Here is a 27,445-nt window from a genome sequence, read left to right as displayed (position 1 = left end):
AATAGAGAAAATGGATCTCCATATTGTAAAATATGCTATGACTTAAAACCACTGAAAAATGTGTTCTCTTTAATGTAGTCATAATGCAATGCTGGAGTGTAAGTTTTCAAAGTAATAAAATTAATATTTATATAAGAAATTGGAAGAATGAGCACTGATAATTCTGTTTTTTATTTGTCCCATGTCTACACATAAAGCACAAGCTATTTTTAATTTTTAGATGGTTTTATAAACAAACATTGAGAATTTTGAAAGGATTTACAAAGAGACAAAGTCTGAGAGGTGGGATATTACAGGTTGTCATTTTGTCATTGAACTTAATGGGTTCAAATCTTCATGAATGCAAAGCTAAAGCAAGTCCAGCTGAAAAATAAGAAAACAAAGAAATATTTATTATATGTAGCAAGTAAAGATAGCATGAGATTATCTCCATATCATTGTTCTTTCTTATGAATTTTTAGATAGTCTCTACATATACATAGACATATACTATACATACACACACACATATATATTATATATATATATCATATATGTATTGTGAGTACATTCTTATGCATGTACAATTCAAAACATAAACCACCATGTATGCATCATTAAGGTCATAGTTCAAGAAGGAAAGATGATGTACAAGCAGATTTCTAGGAATAATTTTTATTGTATTGAATGTGAAACAAAGGAATATCTTAGGAAATCTTTTTCTTGTCAAGATTTTAGCTTCATCCAAAGGATGGGATATTTGAAAGATACATTACCATATAAATTTCCCTTTAAACATACTTCGCTTACTTACATGTCAATAATTGGAGTAGTTATTTAAAAATAAAATCAGGACATAGCTGTTCTACTATGTTCATTGCATTGACTTTCATAGGCCAGGGTATAATACAACTTAAATATACACAGATGAATATGTAGGGGAAGAAAATATTGTATATACGCAGTAAACTGCTATTGAACATTAGAAAATATATCGTGACTTGTGCCAATATGTGAATGAATGGCAAAGACTTCATGTTACCTAAAATAAGCTACTCACCACAAGGATGGTTGTTAAATAAAACGACTAGCATAATCTGTTTCATCTAAAAAAGTAGAACTCAAAAAGTAGCTGGGTTGGAGAGTCAGACTAAATTAGAGTTATTTTTCGATAATATGGAGTTTTGATCATGTAAAATTAAAAAAAGTTCCAGGAATCTTTTGAGCAACATTGTGGCATTTATACTTAACCATACCACAGTAGGCATGTAAATCTAATAAGAGAATATGTCATTTTTACTTTTACCTCATGAAAAATTATTAAATATGAACTTTATGGATCATATCTGTATTATTTCATGAAACAGAACAGAAAATGGAAAAGCAATTTCTAATTTTCTATATCAAAGAACTTATCTCCTGCTCAGTAATACATAGGTTTCAAGTCATTAGGATACAGTAGCCATTTTCTGCTTTCGAAAGTTGTCACTTCCCAATTCAGAAGAGAGATTACATACTCTAGCACTACTATCCAATCAGTGCATGCCAGTAAATTACTTGCAAATCATTGACACATTAGACAGTGTCAGAACCTTGTCATACATAGGCTTCTTCCATTTAGATGAACAAATGTCTGAACCTGATACTTCCATAAAAAAATAGCTTCAAATTATTGTGGCTTCAAGTATAGGAACGGGACTGTGGATAGATGTAGAGAAGTAACATACACAAGGAGAACCCGAGTTCAATCCCTAGCATTAAGGAAAAAATAAGGAGAAAGACAACAAGGAAGATGGATAAAAACATATATTCTCTCATAGTTGGAAAGTTCATGAGTCTGGAATAAAGTTGTTATCAGGGGCAGACTCATGTCCAAGACTCTACAGAAGGTTCAACAATTTATCTCTTCCAGGTACTGGCTTGAAGCCACATCATTCCAATCTGCCTCTATCTTTTGAGTAGTTTCTCCTCCTTTAATAATTGAGTGGAAATCTTATTAGGTAAAATCATAGATATATTATTTATGAAAGAGATTGGTAAGTTTAGTGAAAATGAATAGTTTTTTTGAATGTGTTATAAATTTATGCTATACTCATGAGATTTATCCCTTAGGTACTTCAATATTGAGGTTGTATTAAGGATAAAATATCATATCCAAATGACATATAAAGCATAAAGCTCGTATATTCCACTTATTGTGTATGATCTATTCTTTAGTATAGATAACAGAAATCACTGAGGTGGTGGTATCCCCACATTTGCATTTTATTGACATACTCTGTAATTCTTATCTCAGTGACAGTGAACTACTCAGTAGTAGAGATAATGTATGAAAATTAGCACTCATAGAATATTCTTCATCTACAGGATACAACTATGCTTATAAATATTTCTGTGTTTTAAATAGATATTATATGGAGCATAAGCACAGAGTAGATAGTTTCAAAATCAAGAGCTGTAAATAGAAATTTATTTACAAACATGCTAATTCTTCTTTCTAAATTTAATGAGCATTGATCTGCTAAATACAGAGCTATGGGATAGAAGTATATCATCTGTCATCTACCCATTATTATCTATATATCCATGTTTAACTGTAGCTATCATTTATGTATCAGTTCTTTGTATGAATATGTTTATGTTTCCTAAATCTAATTTTAGTATGGATTTTTTTACCAATGTTTTTACCACAATGAGAAATGGAGAATTACTGTTTTAAACCTCTCAGAAATTATGCTGGGGTGATTTCAGGATCATTTCTACTTAATATTAATTTGTGATTCTGCAAGAAAAGTTTACTTGTCATATGGAGAATTCTCTTCCTTTTTATTGTTGGTACTATAGTTGCAAGAAAATACTCATGATATTCTATGATAGAAGTTAAATCAAATGCACTAGAAACTAGTATAGTGACAAAATATAGCTGGTTTACCATGTTTGTTGCATCGACTTTCAAAGGCCAGAGTATAAAACAATTTAAATATCTACAGACAAACATCTATGTAAAGAAAATATAGTATATAGGTAGGGAACTACTATTTCTCATTAGAAAATAAATTGATATGTGATAAGATGTGGATGAGTTGCAAAAATTTCATGTTAAGAGAAATAAGCTACTCACTACAAAGATGATAATTAAATTAGATGTCTAACATAGTCTGTTTCATAGACATTATTACTGTGACCAGAGAACAAGGGAGACTATAGAGGATGAGGAAGAAGCCTATATACACAAAAACCCTTGCTGGCAGAACAAAATTCATAGGTTGACATTAGGCATATAGAATATACATGTTTTATAATCTACCTACCATTATGATTATGTGTTCTTTTATATCAGTTTTATTAGCAAATATTTCACTTAATATAGTGTGTTCAGATCCAAGGCAGTCCACCACCCCCCTTTCTCCTCTGCAGTTCCTCTCCTATCTTCCTCCACTCTTTCTTCTGAACTTCATATTCTTTCCTTTATTATTTAATTTAATACTCACTGAATCCACTTAATATTGCCTGCATGTGTGTGGGTTTAGGACTATATACAGAAGCCTGGTCGCCTCTCAGAGTTCATATTCCTGAAGAAAAGTGACATTCCCTTTCCCAATAGCCATCCCCTTCCAATAGCTCCTGCATGACACATGCTGAGGTTTTGAATACCTGGTTCTGTGCATATCCTTATTTCTTTGCAAAAGATCTTTGAACATATGAGGATCACATTTTATAAACAAATGACAAAAATCATTGAAATAAATCACCTTGGTTTTGGTTTTCTTTTTTTGTCCCCAGGATTGATATCTTTAAGTATGTGATCTACGGCATTGCGGCTGCTTTCTTTGTCTATGGCATTTTACTGATGGTGGAAGGTTTCTTCACAACTGGGGCCATCAAAGATCTCTATGGGGACTTCAAAATCACCACCTGTGGCAGATGTGTGAGCGCTTGGGTATGTCATTTCTCTGCACTCAGCATGAAATGTCGGTTGATTTCAGCATCATACAGATGGTTGTAGTCACCTGAAGAGAACTAAAACTTTTTAATGTTGTGACTTGCCCTTCAAGGATGGCCATCCTACAACTTCATAATAAGAGTTCTAAATTAAAAGTCTTTGTTGTGAAATGTTGGTATTAAATTGTTAAATCATATGTACTGCAAGAAGACTTGGTTTATTATTAAGTATTTTAAAGATCCTTAGGTTGTCACACAAAATAATAGAACCTACTTACCCTAATCTATAGACAATACATATGCATTTAAATTTCTTTTTCTTCTTTTAAACATATCTCTGTGTTAAGCTAAATATTTGAGTAACTACATCATAATATTTGTGTTTTATAAATTTATTGATATTTGTCTTAACTCTTTTTAATGAGTTTAGTGATAAATCAGATATATATTAATAATATAGGATAAAGCATGTATCTACTAAAACATGAAAGTAGTAAAAATCAAATGTGATATATTTGAAGGTGGTATTGTATAAAGTTCCCACCATGAGTCATTGAAGAACCCTTCCTTACGTAGTCTTTCTATTTTTCCAAGTCAATTACAACAAATAAACCATAAAATGCAAGGAAAGTGTAATAAGGACTAATAAAATTCTTCAGCCACAAAGAAAAACATAAACATTCTAGTTAGCAGTAAATCTTTATGTTGAATACCTTGTAACCAATTCTGTGATATGACCTAGTTTAGTGTGTCTGGGGGAAACTCTTACTGTATATCCATGAACTAGAAGTTCAATAATATGACTTAAAAAGGGCTTTAAAAAGTGATTGCTACCTAAATTCTTTGGATTGGTAATAATTAATTTCAGATTCAGAGGAAATAAGGTACATGAAGATCTTGGATTGATGTTAAAAAACACAACAAACAAAAAACATGTTTACTCAGTTCTCAGTGACGCTTAAATAATTTCTCTACAAAAAGGCCAGTTTCTGACCTTAATTTGATTTGTACTTTACAAATAGTAGTATTAAATGATTGTAGTGAATGATAAGCTTTCTTATTGTTCAGTTACCCACAACAGTGCTTCAGTGAGCCTTAGAACGTGATTTTAGTTCTTTAAATATGGTTGACCTGCTTGACAAAATAAAGACCATCTTTATAGTTCTGAATCCACAATACTATAGCAATAGAAAGGCAATGGAAAGACTCTAGAAACTGATTTCAAATGGCACAGAATATACCACTAGCATGACATTTGCAGTCAATTGTGACATTTTATTCAGAATGGGATAAATCAAATAGTAAAAATAATCATGGAAGAATTTGCACATCTATATACAGATAATTATTTGCCTATCATTCAACTGTCTTAAGAGGAATATGAAATACCTATTTTTAAAGTGAATCATGAGCCACACTAGTTTCCTACAATAGTAGCAATTGTGTCATCAGTCACACCTCACACACCAGAAGGTTGGCAGCAGCTGCGTGGGCCCCCTCGGTGGCTATGCAGCTTGTAGTCAACTGCAGAAGATGTGCCTGCCCACTCCCATGACACCTGCTCTGACATGCAGGCTTGATCATGGCTGAACAGAAAGGGAAACTGTAATTTAGACACACATTAGTCACATTACCCAGGATATAATTTTTATCACTTATGACTCTATATATTTATAACCCTAATTTTAAATGTTATCAAAAATTCATAGAATATTTTGGTAATGTTTATATTCAAACAGTTTTAACGTTAGGGGAAGTTAATGATTCATGCAGTTCCCATATTTACCAATTCTAGCTTAATAATGTCTGTCATAGTGAGCTGATAATGTAATATTATTAATATCTGTCCATGCTTTGGCCATATGTCTTTAAATTTTCTTAAGTGCTTCTTATTTGTACAATGTCTCTTTCTGCCTTATATTCAAGTAATTTACATAGTGTTAATGTTTTTCTGCATTAAACTTCTCACAGTATAAATTTAAAACATATTATCTTCAACATTTTAATGCTTTCTCATGCTGCATTCAGAATGGCAATAGACATATTTGGTTTGCATTTCCTCCCCTTTGGCTGTGTATTTTCATCCCTTTCTACTTTGGGATATTTCTTTTTTTTAACTTAGATGTTGGAAAATTTTGTTGCATAATAGATACACAGTACATAAGGCTAGAGTTGATGCTAACCATCCTGCAATTTATAGGGCAATCCTCACACCAAATAATTATCTGACCCAAATATTAATAGTGACAAATCTGAGAAACTATAGTTCAGTAAATTTGGTATTAAAACTACCTCATCCTTAATACTAGCCATTTCTATTCCATTGTCACATATTTCTTACTGAATATCTTTTTTAAGAAAAGAGGGGGGTGTTTGTATATGGTATATTATTTGAGTATTGTGAATTCTATTGACAACTCCATATCTAGTATATTCATAAGACTCTATAATTCTGTTTTCTGACCTTTGTATAGTATTGCAATATGCACTGCCATAAACTCACAAAAAACACATGATAATGATGCACAACATTTTATTAAATATTAAGTAAGGTGCTTGCTTCGGCAGCACATAGACTAAAATTGGAATGATACAGAGAATGATACATGGCCCCTGTGCAAGGATGACATGCAAATTCGTGAAACATTCCATATTTTTACATATAAAAGACCTATCAGAATCACACCAGACTTCTTACCAAAGACTATGAAAGCCAGAAGATCCTGGACAGATGTCATACAGACACTAGAGAACACAAATACCAGCCCAGGTTACTGTATCCTGCAAAACTCTCAACATAAATGGAGAAACCAAGATATTCCATGACAAAACCAAATTTACACAATATCTTTCTACAAATCCAGCCATACCAAGGATAATAAATGGTAAAGCCCAACATAAGGAGGCAAGCTACACCCTAGAAAAAGCAAGAAACTAATCGTCTTGGCAACAAAACAAAGCTAAAAAAAGCACACAAACATAAACTCACATCCAAATATGAATATAACAAAGAAGCAATAATCAATATTCCTTAATATCTCTCAATATCAATGGTCTCAAATCTCCAAAGAAAAGACATAGATTAACAAACTGGATACGCAACGAGGACCCTGCATTCTGCTGCCTACAGGAAAAACACCTCAGAGTGTTTTGACAAAATTCAACACCCCTTCATGATAAAAGTCCTGGAAAGAATAGGAATTCAAGGCCCATACCTAAACATAGTAAAAGCCATATACAGCAAACCAGTTGCTAACATTAAACTAAATGGAGAGAAACTTGAAGAAATCCCACTAAAATCAGGGACTAGACAAGGCTGTCCTCTCCCTACTTATTCAATTTAGTTCTTGAATTTCTAGCCAGAGCAATCAGAAAAAAAAGGAGATCAAGGGGATATAGATTAGAAGAGAAGAAGTCGAAGTATCACTATTTGCAGATGATATGATAGTATATTTAAGCGATCCCAAAAGTTCCACCAGAGAACTACTAAACCTAAAAAACACCTCCAGCAAAGTGGCTGGGTACAAAATTAACTCAAATAAATCAGTAGCCTTCTTCTAGACAAAAGAGAAACAAGCCAAGAAAGAAATTAGGGAAACGACACCCTTCATAATAGTCCAAAATAATATAACATACCTCAGTATGACTTTAACCAAGCAAGTAAAAGATCTGTAAGATAAGAATTTCAAGCCTCTGAAGAAAGAAGTTGAAGAAGACCTCAGAAGATGGAAAGATCTCCCATGTTCATGGATTGGCAGGATTAACATAGTAAAAAATGGCCATTTTACCAAAAGTGATCTACAAATTCAATGCAATCCCCATCAAAATACCAATCCAATTCTTCAGAGAGTGAGACAGAACAATTTGCAAATTCATCTGGAATAACAAAAAACCCAGGATAGCTAAAACTATCCTTAACAATAAAAGGACTTCTGAGGGAATCACTATCCCTGAACACAAGCAGGGCAATAGTGATAAAAACTGCATGGTATTGGTACAGAGACAGACAGATAGACCAGTGGAATAGAATTGAAGGCCCAGAAATGAACCCACACACCTATGGGCACTTGATTTTTGACAAAGGAGCCACAACCATCCCATGGAAAAAAGATAGCATTTTCAACTAATTGTGTTGGTTCAACTGGAGGTCAGCATGTAGAAGAATGCAGATCTATCCATGCTTATCACCCTGTAGATAGCTTAAGTCCAAGTGAATCAAGGATCTCCACACCAAAACAAATACACTCAAACTGATAGAAGAAAAAGCGGGGAAGCATCTCGAACACATGGGCAATGGAGAAATTTCCTGAACAAAACACCAATGGCTTATGCCCTATGATCAAGAATCGACAAATGGGATCTCATAAAACTGCAAAGCTTCTGTAAGGCAAAGGACACTGTTGTTAGGACAAAACGGCAACCAACAGATTTGGAAAACATCTTTACCAATCCTACAACAAATAGAGGGCTTGTATCTAAAATATACAAAGAACTCAAGAAGTTAGACTGCAGGGAGACAAATAACCCTATTAAAAAACGGGGTTCAGAACTAAACAAAGAATTCACAGCTGAGGAATGCCAAATGGCTGAGAAACACCTAAAGAAATGTTCAACATCTTTAGTCATAAGGGAAATGCAAATCAAAACAACCCTGAGATTTCACCTCACACCAGTGAGAATGGCTAAGATCAATCTCAGGTGACAGCAAATGCTGGCGAGGATGTGGAGAAAGAGGAACACTCCTCCATTGTTGGAGGGATTGTAGACTGATACAACCATTCTGGAAATCAGTCTGGAGGTTCCTCAGAAAATTGGACACTGAACTACCTGAGGATCCAGTTATACCTCTCTTGGGCATATACCCAAAAGGTGCCCCAACATACAACAAAGACACATGCTCCATTATGTTCAGAAGCTGGAAAGAACCCAGATGCCCTTCAACAGAGGAGTGGATACAAAAAATGTGGTACATCTACACAATGGAATATTTCTCAGCTATCAAAAACAATTACTTCATGAAATTCATAGGCAAATGGATGGAACTAGAAAATAGCATCCTGAATGGGGTAACCCAATCAGAGAAAAACACACATGGTATGCACTCATTGATAAGTGGATATTAGCCTAAATGCTCGAATTACCCTAGATGCCTAGAACACATGAAACTCAAGATGGATGACCAAAATGTGAATGCTTCACTCCTTCTTTAAAAGGGGAATAAGAATACCCTTGGGAGGGGATAGGGAGGCAAAGTTTAGAACACAGGCAAAAGGAACACCAATTTAGAGCCTGCCCCATATGTGGCCCATACATATACTGCCACCAAACTTGATAAAATGGATGAAGCAAAGAAGTGCAGTTTGACAGGAACCGGAGGTAGATCTCTCCTGAGAGACACAGCCAGAATACAGCAAATACATAGGCGAATGCCAGCAGCAAACCACTGAACTGAGAATAGGACCCCCGTTGAAGGAATCAGAGAAAGGCCTGGAAGAGCCTGAAGGGGCTTGAGACCCCATATGAACAACAATGCCAAGCAACCAGAGCTTCCAGGGACTAAGCCACTACCCAAAGACTATACATAGACTGACCCTGGCCTCCAACCTCATAGGTAGCAATGAATAGCCTAGTAAGAGCACCAGTGGAAGGGGAAGCCCTTGGTCCTGCCAAGACTGAACCCCACAGTGAACGTGATTGTTGGGGTAAGGTGGTAATTGGGGGAGCATGGGGAGGGAAACACCCATAGTGAAGGGGTGGGGGATGGGTTAGGGGGATGTTGGTCTGGCAACTGGGAAAAGGAATAACAATCGAAATGTAAATAAGAAATACCCAAGTTAATAAAGATGAAAAAAATATTAAGTAAGAATAGATCTTTGTATTTTATATTTGAACTATGTTAGAAGGTGATGTGCAATGTTTCAGGCAGTACATTGGAGTTAGAGTTGAAGAGACATTACCATTCAGAACATGCTCTGATGCTTAGCAGATATTTTCAACTTTTTTTGTGAAAGAGATGAGTTGACAGGCCAACAAAGCTTAGAAATTGGTCCTCATGTCACAAAATACCATGAGATCCGTCTATCAGTGTACTGAACAAGAAACCAAGAATAAATAATTCATTAATACAAAGGAACATAAGTATTTTTACATCTCAATTCTCATGAAGTATTTTATGAGGAAAATTCTCTAATTTTCATATTATAATTCCTAATAATGTTCTTTTGAGCATTTATGTACCATGTTTCTAAAAGTAGTGTGTGCTTTGAAGATTGAGTCTTATCTCAATCTTCATTTTGCAGTAGCTTTCATGTATTCTTTCTCGGCCTTTCCCCTGCTGCAGTTTATCATGCTGACATACCTCTTCATGTTGGCCTGGCTGGGAGTCACAGCTTTTACCTCACTGCCAGTGTACATGTATTTCAACGTGTGGACCATCTGCCGGAATACTACACTCGTGGAGGGAGCAAATCTCTGCTTGGACCTTCGTCAGTTTGGTAGGTAGATAGTAGGTTTCAAAGTAAAAATCACTTTGACTAGCTGCCTTTGAAATACTGTAAATGGCTTTGGAGACAATATATACATTAACTCAGAGATAAATATATCTGACTATGTAGTTCAAGGCATTCTGTAAATTAAAATAAGAATTTCTGGAAGTACCAAGTCAAAACAGGTTTCCTTTTCTTAATTTCAAAGCCTGCTTTCAAGTGTAATCAGGTATCCATTTCCTTAGTTCACCGATCAATGGTTAACTGTATTGAGATATCGAGTTGGGACATCTCCAAGGAAGACATACTTCCTTATCCTCTAAGAGGAGACAGGAAAACTTTCTATTAATAATAATAAAAAAATAATGACAGTAGGAGCCTGAGGAGATGACTCAATGGTTAAAAGCACTGACTTCTCTTCCAAAGGTCTTGATTACAAATCCCAGCAACCACATAGTGACTCACAACCATCTGTAATGGTCTGATGCCCTCTGATGTTGTGATGAATACAGCTACAGTGTACTCATATACATAAAATAATGTTAAAGAATAAAGGAGAGAGGAGGAACAAGAGGAAAATAATCCTTGTCTTGTTTATCTTGATATTTTAAAGATTGAACCCAAGGGTCTTACACATGCTGCATATTCTCTTTTAAAAATTGCTTTTGAGGAGTTCATTCAATTAACTTTGGTCATAGTCTCCTCCTTCCTCAATTCCTCTCATACCTATCCTCCTTTCCTAGCTAACCAAATCAATGTCCTTGTTTTTTTAAACACATCTAGTTCATTTTGTGCTGACTATACACTGTTGTGTGTACAGCCATCTAGTAGAGCATGGTCAACCTAACAGGATGACATCCTAAACTGACTTTTCCTATGCCAACAGCTGTCAGTTGGAATAGTTTCTCAGATAGGCATGCAGCTTGTCATCTATCTCCTCTTTCAATGTCTTATTGAGATTATGCAGGTTTTATGTAGTATGTTACTGTTACAACTTCTGTAAGATACAGAAGTAGTACATTATTACAAGGCTGTAGTGTTTTCTATAACACTATAGAGCATGTGTTCATAAATTTATAGTGGCTATGACAACATGAACATTTTTTAAGACCCAGTGAATCTAGTAAGTGCTGCTACTATGTGCATGAGTATGTGGTCATCCCCTATGGCATGAGTAGCTTATCAGAAACTACATCAAAACAAACAAACAAACAAACAACAAAAAAACCTGACTCCCCTTCTACCAGCAGCAATAAAACTTACTGATAGCTCCTATTGGTGGAATTTTGTGAGCCCTTCCTTTACATGGTGAGGTTGTTGACTGGCTTGGTATTCTGAAGGCTTTGTATATGCCATTACAGCCCCTGTGAGTTCATGTCTACAAAGTCTTAAATAGCATTGCTCTGCTTGTAGATTAATGACTCTGTTGGGAATTTTTTGTTTGTTGGTTGGTTTTGTTTTTATTTTTGTTTTTTTAGATGGAGATAAACACAGAAACACACAACTGGCCAATGTACAGAAATAAAATACTGCAGAGTATCCAGACCTGCATGCCTTGTCTATGTCACACCACCTCTGGGAGTAGAATGACTGACAGAGCCAGAGGCAGTGCATTATTACAAAAGTACTGTGTTTTCCAGACACAACTGGACAGTTACATATATGAGTTCACATTAATTGCAATAACATGTGCAATACTTGTGCAAGCTTAAGGTGGACAGGATAACAGTGTGAAGAGAAAGAATGGGAATGAAATCTACCCTTAACTACACTTTAAAGCCACTATAAGATGTAGAGTAAGTTTTCTTTATGGGTGTGGCACCTGGTAGATATCCAAATGGCAGTTATGGCCACATACCCCAAAGGATGTGGACACTACAAATTATACTAGAGTTTAAGAAATAAATGAGGACATAAAGTTCAGTGGGTAGTGCTTTTTGACATGGGGTGGAGGGGTGAATATGATCAAAATGCATTATGTGAAGTTATCAAAGAATTAATTAAAATAGTAAAATAAGGACAAGACTATGTGAATATGCACGCACATACAAAGCAAGGGGCATCACATGCAAAAAGACTAGAGATTGGAATGTATGTGACTTATCATTTGTTATCATTTCATGGATACGTGTAAAAACAAACAAACGCCAAAAAAGACCAAAGGCAGCATGAATGCAAACTACTTCCATGCCCCAAAAAGGAGATCTGAAGTTAGGGGATAAGGGCAGGTGGGATTGCTCAATGGGTAGAAAGGTCTGACCACAAAAGCCTACCATCCTAAATTCTATATCATAATCCATGAGAATCTAGGAGAATATAGCCAGTGCCACAATGTTTTCCTCTGATCCCAATGTGCAAATTTCGGTACATGCATTGCAAGCTTACATTCACAAACTCATACTCACACACACACACACACACACACACAGAGATCATATATACATACACACACACACAAAATAAACAACCTATTTTAAAAATTAAAAGCCCTTATTTATTAACTACTAATGTGAAGATAGACTATGTCTGTTCCTATATGCATAGTACTGGAGGCTATTAAACCCTTGAGGTCATTTTCCAGATCCCCCACCCCCACAGCCTTGCTCCCAGTTCTGATACCTCAAAATCAGACCAAGCTATCCTGCCTGTGTGCTCCAGGTCTCTACCTTCTCAGTGTCACCATACCCATGTTTTTCTAAGAGATTAGGTGGATCAACTTAATGTCATTGAGCTTGCAAAGCCAGCAATTTATAACAGAGCTTTTTCCCTGTGAGCTTGCTGAAGTACTCCAGACCTGAATTTCATAGATTCAATGCTAAAGATGTGTTGCAGTCTACAGATGTTAGTATTTGGATACATCCTGTAGGTGATCCTAATGTAGTCCGTCCATAGCTCAACATGCAAGCATTGGCATGAATGAATTAGCAATGTCTTTTAACTCCTGCCTGGGGCATAGTCACAAAAATATTTGTGATAATTTTAAATTTGGTTCATTACATTAATGAACCAAAACAATGGACTAGCTACAATCAAATTCAAACAACCCAGTGGATCGATTCATTTCAGCTCTTAAGAAGAAAAAAAGTTTAAATTCCTGGGTTAGTTTTGTGCATCATTCATAATTCTAGGCACAGTTATTGTGGACTATAATAACTTTTCCATTGCAGCTTATCACAGTTTAACATGAAAGTTGCTGAGGTTTGAACAGCTAAATGATTTTCTCTCAAGACTCATTTGGATACTTAAATGCTAATCTATAATTTTCTACATAATGTAGGGATTGTGACAATTGGAGAGGAAAAGAAAATTTGTACTGTCTCTGAGAACTTCCTGAGGATGTGTGAATCTACTGAGGTAACTCTTTTATACTCTACTTGTGTCAAAATTTGAGCATATACTTTGCTATTTACAAATGTATTATAATTAAGTGTATCTTGATTTTTTTCTATCAGAGATTATTTTGCTTCTTGTTTTATGCAGGCTACTGGAGACCAAGTATAAAAACTATTTTTTTGTATTTCAATAAATTATTATTAATGCTTAAGATATTCTAGAAACTCATCTTAATGAAGGTTGAAAATTATAAAGATGTATCATAAATATATAGTTATAAAATTATAAAAATCCATCACTTTAAATGGCACCTCATTATTGTAATGAAATTATATTAAGATGGTTCAGTGGTACTGATTTAAGTGATTTGAAAGATGAAGGGTATTTCTATGCTATTGCTGATGAAGTACACAACTTGTGAAGAGCTCACTCTTGTTAATGACCTACTGAGTCTTTCTTATATAACAATAGTGTTAGTCACAGATTCTCTTCTCTATGCAACTGACTCACTTTGACTTGTGTATGTGTGTCATTTTGTTTTGTTCTGTTTTGTCTATTGCAGCTGAACATGACCTTCCACTTGTTCATTGTGGCCCTTGCTGGAGCAGGAGCAGCAGTTATTGCTATGGTAAGTCCCTCACAGCTCAATGATTGACTTAACAGGTTGAATTGCAATGCTACTTGCTTGAATGCATAATTTTTTCCTCATACATTTTCTACATAATATGTTATTGTCAGTATAGTAAGAGATGGATCTGGGGATATGGATCAGCAGTTAAGGTGGTTGCTCTTCCAGAGGAACTGGGTTCAATTCCTAACATCCGCAAGGCAGCTTAAAGCAGGCCATCTGACACCTTACTCTGACCTCTATGCAGCAGTCATCCACATGGAACACATACATGCAGACAAAACACTCATATACATAAAATAAAAGTGAATCTGATTTTTATACAGAAAGAAAAGTGTTTTAAAATATATTCATTAGTTTCTGGGGGACAGGTAGCAGGTGTGCCATAGTATATGTATAAAGGTAAGACAACATTTTAGGCAAATGTTTTCTCTTTTTGTCCCATGTGGGTCATAGGATTTGAACTCAAGTCTCAGGCTGCAATTTGTTTGTATGTTTTCTCACTGAGTCATCTCACTGGCCACATAAAATTTAATTTGGGGGCTCATCTTTCCAGGAGGTTAAAGTCTATGACAACCCTGGCAAGGAGTGTAGCCGAAGGCAGACCGGCATGGCATTAGAGCAGGAGCTAAGACCATGTATCTGATCCATAGCCAGAGAAAGAAGGAGGAAGGTACAGAGGGAGGAAGGGAGAGAGAGGGGGGGGAGGAGAGAGAGGAGAGGAGGGAGAGGAGAGGAGGGAGAGAGGAAGAGAAGAAGAGAGGGAGAGAGGAAGAGAGTGAGGAGGAGAGGAAGAGAGGGAGGAGAGGGAGAAAAAGAGGGAGAAAGAGAGGGAGAGGGGAAGGGAGAGGGAGAGACTGCAACTGGAAGAGGCTTTCAAAATCTCCAAGCTCACTCCTAGTGACATACCTCATTCAACCAGGCCACATCTCCTCATCCTTCCTAAAGAGTTTCATCAGCAGCATTCCAACTACTCAAAAATATTAACCTATGGGGGCCTTTCTCATTCAAACCGTATCAGCCCTCCTTTCTCAAATTGGTAGACTAATTTTCTTTGATTATATTCTTTATCGAGTATTAAGTTACTTACTATTTTATTTTCTAAAGGTTGAATAACAACACTCCTTATATTTTTAATGTCAAAGAAAGTACAACTTTATATGTATGAATGAATCTATTAATTTTTAATGAACTTATCCATTAAATTATATCATGTTGAAACCTCTCATTCTGCAGCATTGGATACAAGACCTATAAACTTGTGATTGCTAGGCAAGCAGGAAGGGTCTAAGTAAGGTCTTCAATCCAACCTTGAACTTTTAACCAGGTTGGCATTAAATCTGTGGTCTTTCCCTCTATATCTCATTAAATAGTTGCAAATACAAGTCTATACTATCATACTTGGGTTATGTGATTTATTTTTTAATATAATACCTTCTACTTATTGTGAATACCTATTAATATAAAAGATCAGTCTGACAAAATATTATAGTTCCCAGTATCATACAAAAAGCAGTTGAAAATGAATTGTGAAAACAATCACCTTGATAATTAAATACACAAGTTTGTTTTAGAATTTATGAGAACATTCTTCTCAGCACAATATAAACTCAAAACACAAAAGATGTAAGAGAATATTTCTGCTTAGATACATTAGAGCACAGATACATGAATATGAAGATGAAGCATGCAATTCTTAGTCATTGGGTAAATGAAGGTAGCATAGCCAGAAAACATTAAAGAGCATTTATATTCAGTCTTGAGTTAGTGGGGAATCCGTGTTAGCTACAGTGTTCTTCTCACACGAATATTGTTCCTGTTTAACATGTGAACCTTTGTTATATACATAAATAGTTTGGGGTATTTATTTTGTCATGACAACAATATTCTGAGAGTGAACAGACGTCCAGAATAAATTATTTGTTTCTATCAGGTTCACTACCTTATGGTTCTGTCTGCCAACTGGGCCTATGTGAAAGATGCCTGCCGGATGCAGAAGTATGAAGACATCAAGTCAAAGGAGGAGCAAGAGCTTCATGACATTCATTCCACCCGCTCCAAAGAGCGGCTCAATGCATACACATAAATAAGTTTCATTGTTCCTTCCCATTTGAATGCATTGGTGTTTAATTAAGGGCCATCCAACCATCCAATCTGTGAAAAGCAAAACAAAGAGTGCTTCTCATCAAAGATATGTAGGGTGACTAATGAATCACCTGAGTATAACTCTTTCCTGGTTAGCATTCAATCTCCTAATTTGTTAAATTGGAATAGCCAACTCTCTTCTACAAGCTCCTATTCAGTCTTTTGTTTTAACTCTCAAACTGATTTAGTTATTCTGTAAGATCAAAGATATTAACATTGTCACATGCAAATACTTGTTTGATTTTTAATCACCTCCCACATATCACACATAACACTTTTTTCATTGTTTCTTATGTTTTGAAAGAGAAAATAGCTTTTTATACATTTTAGTTTTGATTTCAGTAACTAGTTTAACTACAGGTAACCTTCAAAGGGACCATTGTACATTATGAACAAGTGACAGAAATGACATCATGATCACTCTTCTTGATATGGGAATCTAGTCTGGAGATCAGTGGCCACATGGCTATTGGCCCTGGTTAATGTTTTCATCAATCTAAGGTGCAATTTCTAAATTTATAAGGGTAGGTTAAAAAAAGTGCTTCTTATCTTTGTTAACATTGTATTTTTTTCTTTGATGTACTTAAAAGGTATTTCTCTGATTACTCATGTTTATGTTGTGAGCATGTAGAAACAGTAATGCTAATGCATGGCCAGTTGCCTTTCTAAGATTGTGACACTGGGCTTACCTTTTAAAGTTTAGTATAGAAACAATTATCATGGAAATAACTACTGTGGACTGTTGGAGAATGATCTTTTTGTGACTTATGCAGTGGCTGGATTGGATCTTTTAATATGCTAATGTGGAAAATTAATTACCTTTATGAAGGTGGTATCTTAAACATAAGCACACTAAACCCTCAAGACTTGTTTTACCCACTTAAAACTTTTAATGGATTGCACCTCTGTAAGCTATTTCTTAAAATGTGTATGATATATTTGAAAAGACTTCCATTAATATAATAGCTTTGCTTGCAGCCTTCCAATCTATGTTGGTTTACCTGTAGTGTTTTCTAAAGGGTGGTCAGAGGCCACTAGAGAATGTATTGTTTTGGAGTGTAGTGATATATTTTGTGGTTTTATTTCAAGTAAGTCATTTTAACCGAATGTTCATTCATATTCATTTATAAGAAGTACCTATATCAGACCAATTTTAAAAGAAAAACAATCAGTATTAATGGACCAAATTTCGTGTTTGTTTTAACCTGGACTCTCTTTTGATTATTTCTAATGCTACAAGAATGCTGTGAATGTCATTTAAAATAATGATGTAGCCTGACAAGAAATTCTGTCAGTGTATAAACCTAGGTAGTATTGTGCACTGATTTGACCATTGTGAAATCCTCCTTCAGTGTAAGTGCATTCCCAATAAAATTTATTGAGTGAAACAATCTTTGTACAACTACTAGTCATGCATCATCAGTAATTTTACAAGTTCTTGTAGTAGGTAGGGGGTATTACTAGCGTTATCTGTGGCATGATTATGCATTCTGTAATATTAATTTTGGGGTCCTTTTGCTTTTTTAACACTTAGATTATCTTAATGGTTCAACATTTTTTCTGACATATGCAGTATTAAAGATATTCAGCAAAAGTATTAATGGGCTTCTTTAAATTCTATATTATAGTGTTTCAGTTCTGTGTCTACAGTGTGTAATGATTTTTAAAACTGTCTTTTAAATTTATGTAGTGATGTTGACATTTTGGCTTTTATTTCTGGTTTTAGAGTTTGTATTTTCATGGAGTGCTTTGTAGCAGGCATTACAAGTAATCTGTTTTGTACATAAATGTGCCAACAGCTTGATGGTGGCGTTTTTGAAATGTAGAACAAAGTGCTTGCAAAATGTAATAAATACTCTTGTGTACTTTGTGTATTTAATATTAGTTTCTGCAGTGGTTTTTGTCTGTCTTGTTCATTGCTCTTCTTGTGTGTGCAGTCTTTTTCAATGCACTAGGATGCCACCTGGGCAAGACTCTTATTGAGGGAATCTGACCTTACAACATTTAGGGAAAATCTTGTGTGTGTATGAACATCCGATGGGAAAAGATTGAGGAACAGTCAATCTAGGAAATCTTTGGGAGTTAAAAATGTATGTCCAATTTTGTTTTAATGTTTTCCTGCCCGATTTTTATTCTCTGTGCTTTCTCTAGGATTTATCAGACTCAAAGAAAAACAAAATGAAAGACTAATGAAATTCAAAGACAAAAAGTGATTTCTTGCTTTGCTTCTAATATATCAAGGTGAGAGCAATGAAATGGAAAAAAGTTTCTAGAATTTTTGTTTTAGATCTAAATTTTTCTTTTCTAATAGACAAAGAAGCATAAAAATTATTGCATTAGAATTACCAATTAACTTTTATAAGGTGTAGCAAATTACAATCTTTACTCATACCTTGCTGCACATTGCAACATGAAATGTTCTCTAACTTCCATTAACAACATGTGTAGTATTGAAAGCACATCTGTACAAGTGCTTTAATTATATTTAAAATAAATTTTAAGAAAATAAAAAAGTCATTCCTCCATGAATTCTATTAAATGTACTTAGAATTTTACATCTTCCAGGGTATGTTAATTTTAGTATAGCAATAAGATAAATTGTTTTTACAAATATCTATATGAAAAGAACTTTCATAATACACTGCTTTTTACTTTATCCCTTGGGGAATCTGTTCTAAAATTTTCAATGGATATTTGAAATAGTAGAATACTGAGCCTTATACACATTTATAATTCATATACATATATCTATCATACTGTTATATACAGTAAAATATTAGAAAAATAAAAGTAAAAGGACAGGTATAGCAGTATATTAATTAAAATATAATTTCTCTCTTTTGCCTCATATGTCTGGCTTGGGTCACTCTCTATCAACTGCTGGATCATTGGTAGTATATACACTGTTGTTTCAGTGGACAAATGAATAGTATGTACACTGTAAATTCACTAGAAAAGTGTGTACTATGTGCACTGTGGATACATTGGACAAATGATTAGCGTGTACATTGTGGATTTACTGGGAAAATGGGTAGTATCTATATTGTGCATACACTAGACAAAAAGTGATATGTATACTGTGAATGTGCTGGACCAATGGGTAGGATGTACACTGTGGATACACTGGACCAATGGGTAAGATATAGACTGTGGATACACTGGACAAATGGGTGTTTCAGAGTAGAATGCAGATCATCACAATACTTATAACAAGATTTATGATTTTTTGAAATTTGGTAGAATTATTTGGACCATGGCTGAATATGAGTACAGAAAAATTTCAAAAAAGGGGGTACTGCTTATGCAATAATTTCTATGTGATCTCATGGCCTCTCTTTTTAACTAGTTTTTTTTAATGGAGCATCCTTGTATTTTTTTTTAAAAAAACCTGCAAAACATATCTTTAAAAATATTGAAATGTAGTTAATTTTAATCCTAACAAAATTACTAGTTTTAATAATAAACTATGTACAGGCCATCATTACATCAAATTTATAATGTATACTTACATAAAAGTTAGAAAACAATTCCTGGAAAAGCAAGTATTTATTTTTGTCTTAACAAACTAAAATTTAAAATTTACATTTATTTTAAGCAAATGTATAGCTTAAAGTCATATTAATAAAATTTGATTTATATTATAGCATCAGAGAAACACTTCAACATATTTTGAAAACTATTTAGATAATATAACATTTTAAATTACTGGATGAAAATCTGTATAAAATTTTACTAGTTCAAATATAAACAGCCATTACCAGCATATATTATTAATTTCTTAGCGTGAAAATAGATTTTAGGATTTCTAACATTGTTCAAAAATTTTTTATTCTTTAAAACTAAAAAAGAATTTTAAGAGGAAAATAATTAATAAATTATTAATTAATTAACTATTCTGGCTGATTCTGTTGATGTTCTCAACAATATCTTGACATGTACATGAATAAGCTGTGAGATTTTTCTTGATATATGAAAGTGTCATAGAAAATGAATGAAATAAAAAAATTAAAAAATTGAAAAACTGAACTATTATCAAGGATTCAAAGAAGAGACTACAGTGTAGGACAGAAAGTTCTTTGTGAAATTTACTTAGGATGCTCCATAAATATCATATTCTTTAGGTTGGTTTTCTTTTTCTTTTTTTTTTCTTTTTTGTTTCCTTTCCCTTTGGTTTAGTTGAAAGGTAGTTTGCATAGTAGAGGCTAGCTTGTTACTATGTCCACCCCATCAGCTGGGAACTCATGGGACTTGGGTCTGTCCCTGTGGTTCTGGGATTGTAAGCAGGATGTTATCTTTTTTATATGCCTTGTTTTGCTCTGTTTTGATATGACCTAGTGTGTCTATTGCTTTTTTGTTGGAAAAAATGTATATAAGTTACCTGAAGAACATAGTTATTTTAACTAATTTGCTAGTTTACTGAGAAGGAAAATTTTTTAATATATTAATATTTATATATATGTATATATATATATATTCCTACACATTTTTCATAGTCAATAGCATATACACAGAGCCTAGAGTAAATTGTATTACCTTCAAACCTAATAATATCTTCCTTGACCCTAGCCCTTGATTTAATTTTTTTCCATCTTTATTAACTTGGGTATATCTTATTTACATTTCAATTGTTATTCCCTTTCCCGGTTTCCTGGCCAACATCCCCCTAACCCCTCCCCCTCCCCTTTTCTATGGGTGTTCCCCTCCCCATTCTCCCCCATTACCACCCTCCCCCCAACAATCACGTTCACTGGGGGTTCAGTCTTGGCAGGACCAAGGGCTTCCCCTTCCACTGGTGCACTTACTAGGCTATTCATTGCTACCTATGAGGTCAGAGTCCAGGGTCAGTCCATGTATAGTCTTTGGGTAGTGGCTTAGAACAGAGGCTGAAGGAACGCCCATTCAGAGGCTGCCCCACATGTGGCCCATACATATACAGCCACCAAACTAGATAAGATGGATGAAGCAAAGAAGTGCAGGCCGACAGGAACCGGATGTAGATCTCTCCTTAGAGATACAGCCGAAATACGGCAAATACATAGGCGAATGCCGGCAGCAAACCACTGAACTGAGAACGGGACCCCATTGAAGGAATCAGAGAAAGGACTGAAAGAGCTTGAAGGGGCTTGAGACCCCATATGAACAACAATGCCCACCAACCAGAGCTTCCAAGGACATAGCAGGAGATATTAAAGCAGAATTTTCCATCTGAGCTGTCACAAATTCCTATAACTCGGTAAAATCAAAACACTAAAGGCTTGTAATTTACCAATGAGATTTATGGCAGTAAATTCTCACCCCACAAAATGTCCACACAATACTCTTAGCCAATTGATATTGATATAAACTACCCACCCAGATAAGACAAATTATCCTGTAATTACCCATCCCTTATAAGATATTCATAGCTTCCTGTGGCTATTTAAAGCCATATAGGTCTGGGTTGTCCTTCTCTTCCTCCATGTTCCTTCCTTGTCCCTCTTTCATACTCTCTATCACATCACTAAAAGGCTCAGTCTGCCTTTCTTTTTCACTGCCCAGTCACAGGCCTTGCCTTATCTTTTGCCTGCCCTCACCTTCATATAGACATCAACCCACAAGTTTTCAAATCTGTGCATATACCCAATGATACATAGGAGGTATTTTCATGTTTTCTATTAAATAAGCATGAATTATTTCCCACTTGGTCTTTTGAAAAAAATTAGTTTAACATTCATTCTTAGAGAAATTTGTCTATGTAAGTTTATGTACATGTGCTTTTCTAATTTTGCTTGCATATACATATATACATATACACATATACACATATATACATATACACATATACACATATATACATATATATACATATATACATATATATACATATATACACATACATACACACATATATACATATATACATGTATATATACACACACACTCTACCAAGAAGATACCATCCTAGCTTTTCAACATATAAAGGAAAATGATTTCTCAAGACAATAAATATGTTAAAAATTATCCATTATTCAAGGACTGAAAAGAAAGTTTGAACTGTCTACTAGATTATGTCAGCCAAAGTCATCTAAATAGGATTTATTTTCCCATTCAGAGTTCTCCCTCCAGTGACCCAGCAGACACAACTCAGACTTACTTGCCATTGAAATTATTCTACATCTGCTTTTTATGGGTGCACTGTTGAAAAATGATTACTGCATTCATCATCCTCCTTTAAAGTTTTATTTTTAAAATGATGAGGCCAAGCCTTTGAAATCAAACACAGTAACATTTTGAAGGAAGAACTGAGTGTTCTCACCATGTGAATGAAGCATAATAAGGCAGTAATTTTCCTGAAAGGTCTTTATGGCTGTGAAATAATTTTGCTTTCCAAGCCACCTGAAACATAAAGTAGATACAACTGATTTTAAAAACACACTTTTTCACATAGCATTGTGTTATTTGTAAAGATTGGCACTTGGTTTTAAGAATTTTCTCACTTAGATTTGTACTGTTCTTTATCTCATACCCATAAATCACCAGGTGGCTTTCAGACACTTCTAGATAAAACTCTTCTTTATTTATGTAAATGTAATGTTCTTGCTTAAAGTCAAAGAGGTATTTGCTGGGCCAAGCCAAGGGTCCTAATATTAATATGACCTTGACACGTAGTACACAGGAGACATAACATTTTCTCTTACAGTAATTTTGGCCTTCCTTCCACCTAGCTATTTAAACCTCTAAAGCTTATACTTCCTAACCACTGCAAACCACACATAAGCTAAATTTTAGGCACCCCTTTTTAACTTGCATCCACGTTTTGAGGTTATTTACTATACTGAAGCCAAAGAAATACCTTATTGCTCTCATATCCTTCGAGGTCCTACCATATAATCTATATCCTATTGGTAATGCGCTGGCCTCATCCTGCTTCCTCCATTATTACAGTCATACTAATTTTAATCTTCAGTTACTTTGAACTATTTTCTTTTATTCACTGACATGGTAATATTATAACCCTTATTTAACTCATCATCCCTAAACTACACATGTGAACCAATCTAAGAAAATGTTAAGAGAGAAAAAAGTCTCACTTATGCTAATAATCTTAATGATGAAGCTTCAGAGCTGCCAATAAACACACTCCATTTCTCTAAAACAAAGGATGGCAAGCTGTTTCTATGTATGACCATATATAAGACGTTTTAGATTTTATGTGTTATGGGGACTCTGTTATAGCTACTGAACCCTCTCTCTTGTCTTTACAATAAAGAAAATGGTGTGCACATGTTCAATATAAACAAAATAGATTTTCCAAATTATTTAAAAGATAAAATATTATTTTAAGGTGACATGTAAGGTATTGACATGTAAGGTATTGGATATGTAAGGTATTGAAGGAATGTAGTAGAGTGGGAATGGGATAGGAAATTTCAATGAGATTTTACAGAGAAGACAGGCTATACAATGTAGTACAGAGTAACTCACATGAGGGCCTGTCTGTCCTCCCCATCAATCTCTTCTCTGTTCCACAGGCAAACCTAGCCTCTATAAACTAAGTGAAATAATGTGATTTCCCTTATATCCCCTGAGGCAGGTGTGTCTAACCTGTCTTCAAACAGCATATATCCCAAGATAGCTATGAAGATGACTCAGTACATGTGTCGATGACATCATGTCTAAGTGTCAAATAGCTAGCTCTCCTTATTCTACCATGTACTGTCATGTTCATAAGTAAAAGACAAAAGTCTCAATTTTTTCTCTCTCATCTTCTCTTTCTAAATTTATACCAGATAATACATCCCATTCTTAATATTCTTTATGTACACAAGAAATTCATTTCCTGGGACTCTTCCCTGTGAAATATCAATGCACTACAACACACACCCAGGAAATCTCTGAACATACCTGATTACTCCTTTACTTAAGCTGTTACTCAAAATGCTTGGGAGAAAATACTATGGCAGTTACCCACTTTTATATAGCAGCATCTACTTGCCTAGAACTCGGAAAAATGTAGTTAAACTATGAGACCCTCATACCCAAACGTTTTTCAGTTAAGCCGCCTAGACAAAGCTCAAGCTTCCTACTGAATATATCCTCTTGTGAGACATAGTAATTTGGTTAGTTAAATAAAGATTTATATCTCATTCCGTATTCCCTATCTCATTGAGGGTCATGAAACATAACATACATACATATATATATATATATATATATATATATATATATGTGTGTGTGTGTGTGTGTGTGTGTTATACATATATATGTATATATATACATTTTATATATACATTTTATATACATATATACATATATATACATTTTAGTCTTAATAATTTTTTCAACACAGACAGATACAGTTCTGTCACTATGCTCTATCACAATCCATCTTCACATTTCAATCCACCTTGGGAAACATCAATTTTCACTCACCTGAATTTCTGCTAAAGCCTATTATCTAGTTGCTCTCTGCATCTATGTGGCTCTCTTGGGTCTGTTCTGTAGGTGAATAACGCTCCCAGTGCTTTCCTTTGTGCCTGGAGGAATATAAACTTTAATAATTGTGCTCATGAAGCACTGTTTAACTGTGTCCCTTAGGAAGCTTGATCTTTTTACAAACTATTAGAACTGCAGACATGCAGATAATTCTTATTCACCACACTCATCATTTGTTTGCACCCACTTGACTTTAAACTATACCTTGTTCAACTTGAATGTTCCTCTCCTTTCCTTTCTTTAACTCATTCATATGCAGCCTTCTACATTCTTAATATTTAATCAATAAGTATCATTATATGTCTCTCTGTATATGTACATATGTGTGTTTCTGTGTGTCTGTTTCTGTGTGTGTGCATGCATGTGTGACCTCTTATTCATAGCTCAACATGTTTTACCTTGAAGAAAGTATTGGTTTGATTAAATTTTGATTTTATAACACTGTAAACAAACTTTGCTGTAATTTTCATAAATATTGGGAAATGGTATTATAGCTGCTTCATTTGAGCAAAATGTAAGTCTGGAATGACCATTATTTTATTCTGAACTCTACTCTCAATAATATCTATATGATTGACTGATAGATTTATCTCGAGTATTTGTAGAAAAGATATGAATTCACTAAGATTGTAATAGTTATATCAATATTCATACACAGAAATTAGATGTAAGGTAAGTAATATAGGTTTATTTAACTTGACTTTGAAACTTAGAAGATAAAATAAAATGTTTCTGATATGTTCAATTAACATGCATAATACAAAGTATATTAACTGAAATGTTTTCATTTACTTATATTATATTTAATAAAATTTTAATATTAGGAATGTCATCAATAAAAAGTAGACTGTACTTTATATTGTAGCTTTTATAAGAATGCCAGTTATATTCATCTGATATGATATAATAATCATCACAACATGAAAAGTATAGCTTAAGTTTGTCTAATAATTTAGGAGAGATCTATTATTTAAGGGTTTAAAAGTTTTAAGTAAAAACTACATATATTTATTTATTTGTTGAAATTAAAATATGGTTCTTCAAGTTAAAGTACATAGAAAAACTTGGGGCTGTTTAGAGGATTCAGGTTCAATTCCCAGCACCCATATAACAGCTTGCAACCTATTGTAACTCTAGTTCCAAGGGAATCCAATGCCCTCGTTTAGCCTCTGCAGGTACTAGGCACAGAAGTAGTACACACACACACACACACACACACACACACACACACACACACACACACACACACATACACACACATACATATACACACAAACACAAAAACATGATTTATAACTTAATGTTAAAATGCAGGAGTAAGAACCTATCATAATATTATGCATCCACAGTAAATTCATTGATTTAAGTTTGCAGCCTTTTAAATAGATTTCTCAAGAAAGCAAATTGGATGTTTATAAGAATAGAGGAATTTGGATAAGTCAGTAATGTGGTAAAACTTTATTTTATCCAATGGTAATATGTCAGAGGAGTGTGACTTAACAGTTTTCTAAAAATATAATCTATTAAATATTATGGTTTTAAATATGTCAATAGTTTACTTTTTTAGCTTCATTTTTTTTCATCTTTATTAACTTGGGTATTTCTTATTTACATTTCGATTGTTATTCCTTTTCCCGGTTTCCAGGCCAACATTACCCTAACCCATCCCACTCCCCTTCTACATGGGTGTTCCTCTCCCCATCCTCCCCCATTACCACCCTCCCCACAACAATCACATTCACTGGGGGTTCAGTCTTAGCAGGACCAAGGGCTTCCCCTTCCACTGGTGCTCTTACTAGGCTATGCATTGCTACCTATGAGGTTGGAGGCCAGGGTCAGTCCATGTATAGTCTTTGGGTAGTGGCTTAGTTCCTGGAAGCTCTGGTTGCTTGGCATTGTTGTTCATATGGGGTCTCGAGCCCCTTCAAGCTCTTCCAGGCCTTTCTCTGATTCCTTCAACAGGGGTCCTGTTCTCAGTTCAGTGGTTTGCTGTTGGCATTCACCTCTGTATTTGCTATATTCTGGGTGTGTCTCTCAGGAGAGATCTACATCTGGTTCCTGCCAGCCTGCACTTCATTGCTTCATCCATCTTATCTAGTTTGGTGACTGTGTATGTATGGGCCACATGTGGGGCAGGCTCTGAATGGGTGTTCCTTCTGCCTCTGTTTTACACTTTGCCTCCATATCCCCTCCCAAGGGTATTCTTTTTCCCTTTTAAAGAAGGAGTGAAGCATTCACATTTTGGTCATCCTTCTTGAGTTTCATGTGTTCTGTGCATCTAGGGTAATTTGAGCATTTGGGCTAATAGCCACTTATCAATGAGTGCATACCATGTGTGTTTTTCTGTGATTGGGTTACCTCACTCAGGATGATATTTTCCAGTTCTATCCATTTGCCTATGAATTTCATAAAGTCATTGTTTTTGATAGCTGAGAAATATTCCATTGTGTAGATGTAC

The 27,445-nt window shown here is 34.7% G+C and overlaps 1 protein-coding gene, 1 long non-coding RNA gene and 1 other non-coding gene across 9 annotated transcripts in view; 2 read left to right on the top strand and 1 right to left on the bottom strand.

Moving 5' to 3' along the window:
• The window catches only part of Gpm6a (glycoprotein m6a), a 332,077-nt gene extending 313,686 nt beyond the window's left edge, over positions 1 to 18,391 (top strand). For all 6 annotated transcript variants that reach the window (NM_001394533.1, XM_063275414.1, XM_039094504.2 and 3 more), the window contains 5 exons: positions 3,763 to 3,919; positions 10,262 to 10,415; positions 13,684 to 13,760; positions 14,302 to 14,367; positions 16,301 to 18,391. In NM_001394533.1, the coding sequence (NP_001381462.1) occupies positions 3,763 to 3,919; positions 10,262 to 10,415; positions 13,684 to 13,760; positions 14,302 to 14,367; positions 16,301 to 16,453 (607 nt within the window). In that variant the 3' untranslated portion in view covers positions 16,454 to 18,391. The remainder of the gene's footprint in view (positions 1 to 3,762; positions 3,920 to 10,261; positions 10,416 to 13,683; positions 13,761 to 14,301; positions 14,368 to 16,300) is intronic.
• On the bottom strand, positions 153 to 25,837 carry LOC120097473 (uncharacterized). 2 transcript variants are annotated; one of them, XR_005494891.2, is made up of 3 exons: positions 24,925 to 25,837; positions 22,808 to 22,887; positions 153 to 363 (listed from the first exon to the last, which is right to left on the bottom strand). It is a non-coding gene; the product is annotated as an uncharacterized LOC120097473 (long non-coding RNA). The 2 variants fall into 2 exon arrangements; XR_010058694.1 differs by lacking the exon at positions 153 to 363 and having other exon boundaries at positions 22,724 to 22,887.
• Positions 6,474 to 6,579, top strand: LOC120097655 (U6 spliceosomal RNA). The gene has a single exon (XR_005495202.1). It is a non-coding gene; the product is annotated as a U6 spliceosomal RNA (small nuclear RNA).
• Positions 25,838 to 27,445: the final 1,608 nt, after the last annotated feature.

The sequence above is a fragment of the Rattus norvegicus genome, chromosome 16, assembly GCF_036323735.1.
Source record: "Rattus norvegicus strain BN/NHsdMcwi chromosome 16, GRCr8, whole genome shotgun sequence".
NCBI lineage: Eukaryota > Metazoa > Chordata > Mammalia > Rodentia > Muridae > Rattus > Rattus norvegicus.
The sequence above is the reverse complement of the archived record's forward strand: the minus strand, read 5'-3'. Positions and strand labels throughout refer to the sequence as shown.